General features: G+C 42.5%; 1 protein-coding gene across 1 annotated transcript; it reads right to left on the minus strand.

Annotated features, from left to right (window-relative positions):
* Positions 1-214: 214 nt before the first annotated feature.
* On the minus strand, positions 215-1,162 carry LOC146853845 (olfactory receptor 5AR1-like). The gene has a single exon (XM_085650936.1). It carries the CDS (start codon positions 1,160-1,162, stop codon positions 215-217), a length of 948 nt encoding a protein of 315 aa, XP_085507062.1.
* Between the last annotated feature and the right edge of the window lie 1,007 nt (positions 1,163-2,169).

Here is a 2,169-nt window from a genome sequence, read left to right on the forward strand (position 1 = left end):
CTATTGGAATTTTCATGAGCAAGCAACATGTGAGTAGATATTTCATTTGGAATCCAGAATGTTTGTATGGGCTTTTTTCTGAAGCTACCAATTCCTATGCATAGAGTACATCCCAAAGCTCACATCCCTCACTAGGGGACGGTGGAATGCGTGACTATGCAAACAAAACACAACACAATTCTGCCCACACATCCATTGAATGCAATCATGTTCTTCAGCAAGGCATCATGGAGAGAAAGGGTCCTCTCTTTGCTTTCTTCATTGCCTCCTTCATGTCTGTGTTTCTCAGACTGTAAATTAATGGGTTTATCATGGGAATCACCACAGTGTAGAATACTGAGGCCACTTTGTCATGCTCTAGAGAGTAGCTGGATTTTGGTCTGAAATACATGAAGAGAATAGTACCATAGAACATGCAGACACAGGTGAGGTGGGATGTGCAGGTGGAGAAGGCTTTCCAACGCCCATCACGGACCTGACATCTAATGACATGTGAGATTATATATGCATATGATACCAGAATTATTGTAACACAGCCTGCAGATGTAATGCTTCCTAAAACGAATACAACAATCTGATTGATTGTAGTGTCAGAGCAGGAAAGTTTCCAGAGTGGTGGAAGGTCACAGAAGAAATGACTGATCATGTTGGACAGACAGAAGGACAAAGTGAAAGTATAGCTTGTCTGAATAACTGCCTGTATCAATCCACCTAAATATGCAATGAAAGCAAGCTGAGTACAAACCTTTTCGTTCATGATACCTACATAGAGCAAAGGGTTACAAATAGCAGTGTAGCGGTCATAGGCCATTACTGCAAGAAGAAGGCTTTCTATTGTCGCGCAGCAACACACCCAGAACAGCTGAGCAGCACAACCAAAGAAGGATATAGTCTTCTTCTCTGACAAGAAGTTGCCAAGCATCTTGGGAACAATGGCAGAGGAATAGCATAGATCCACCATGGATAGGTTGCAGATGAAGAAGTACATAGCCGTGTGAAGATGTGAAGTAGTTTTGATTAGAACAATGATGCAGGCGTTTCCAAGAACAGTGATTATGTATACAATGAGAAACAGCACAAAGAGGAGAACGTGCAGCCTTGGATCTTCAGTGAAGACGGAGAGGTGAAACTCCATCACCAAGGTCAGATTTTTTCCCCTCATTTATCTAGAACTGCTATACTAGAGAAAAGAAAAGAGTCATTACATCAGGGTTGGACTGCAAAGCTGGCTGAATAGTGACTTCTTTGTTCTATGGAGGCAATGTCCGGATAAGCAAAATGGATGCACATTCCTAATTTATGTACGTGCCCACCCAAATCAGTTGGGACATTCGCAATTTAGAGCGGTGTGTCTCATTAACAATACAATGCACCCTCCTCTACAAACTAATGCCCTAATTAGCAGTATCTCAGTACTCCTAGCCATTTCTTTGCCCACTCGTAAAGTATACGATACCGGGGCTCCAGGTAATTTGGCAGGTGTAGTGGGAACAGCTCAGGAATTAGAAGTGGAATACTGAGAGTCCGCTTGGAAAAGAGGATTTACTGAATGAATCAACAGTTCTAGATCTGATTAATCCTGTAATTTCTCATTTTGACCCAGAGTGTCACCAAGATATTTTGGTTCAATCAATCAATCAATCAAAGGCATTTGTAAAGCGTGCAGCTGCTCCATCCGAAGTGTCCTAGCACTCAAACACTATGAACACTGATCTCAGATTAGGCTACCAGGGACTTGGGGAGAGATGACCACTGGGACCACTGAAGAAGACCTGTTTTGTCAGAATTTACCTTAAGGAAGTTTGCCTCTATCCTGACAGCCACTCCTTTAAGGCACTCCATGAATCTGTAGAGGGCACCTTTGAATATTCCTGAAAGGAAAATAGAAGCCGGGTGTAATCGACATAGACAACCACATTCACACACCAGGATTCAATCAGGCACACTAAGGGAGCGAGGTACATGTTAAACAGTAGCTTGGAATATGCAAATTCCTCATCGATCTCAACCTTGATGTTCCCAAAATCGGGGACTCATTCATCGCATTACGGGTTTTTGCAGATGATGCTGTGCTATTGGGCCACACAAAAAGCTCAGTGCATTGTCTTCTAGCTGGTTTTGATCTCTTCTGCCATAACAGGAAACTTACTCTCAATATGGATACAATTA

The sequence above is a fragment of the Triturus cristatus genome, chromosome 4_1 (assembly GCF_964204655.1).
Source record: "Triturus cristatus chromosome 4_1, aTriCri1.1, whole genome shotgun sequence".
NCBI lineage: Eukaryota > Metazoa > Chordata > Amphibia > Caudata > Salamandridae > Triturus > Triturus cristatus.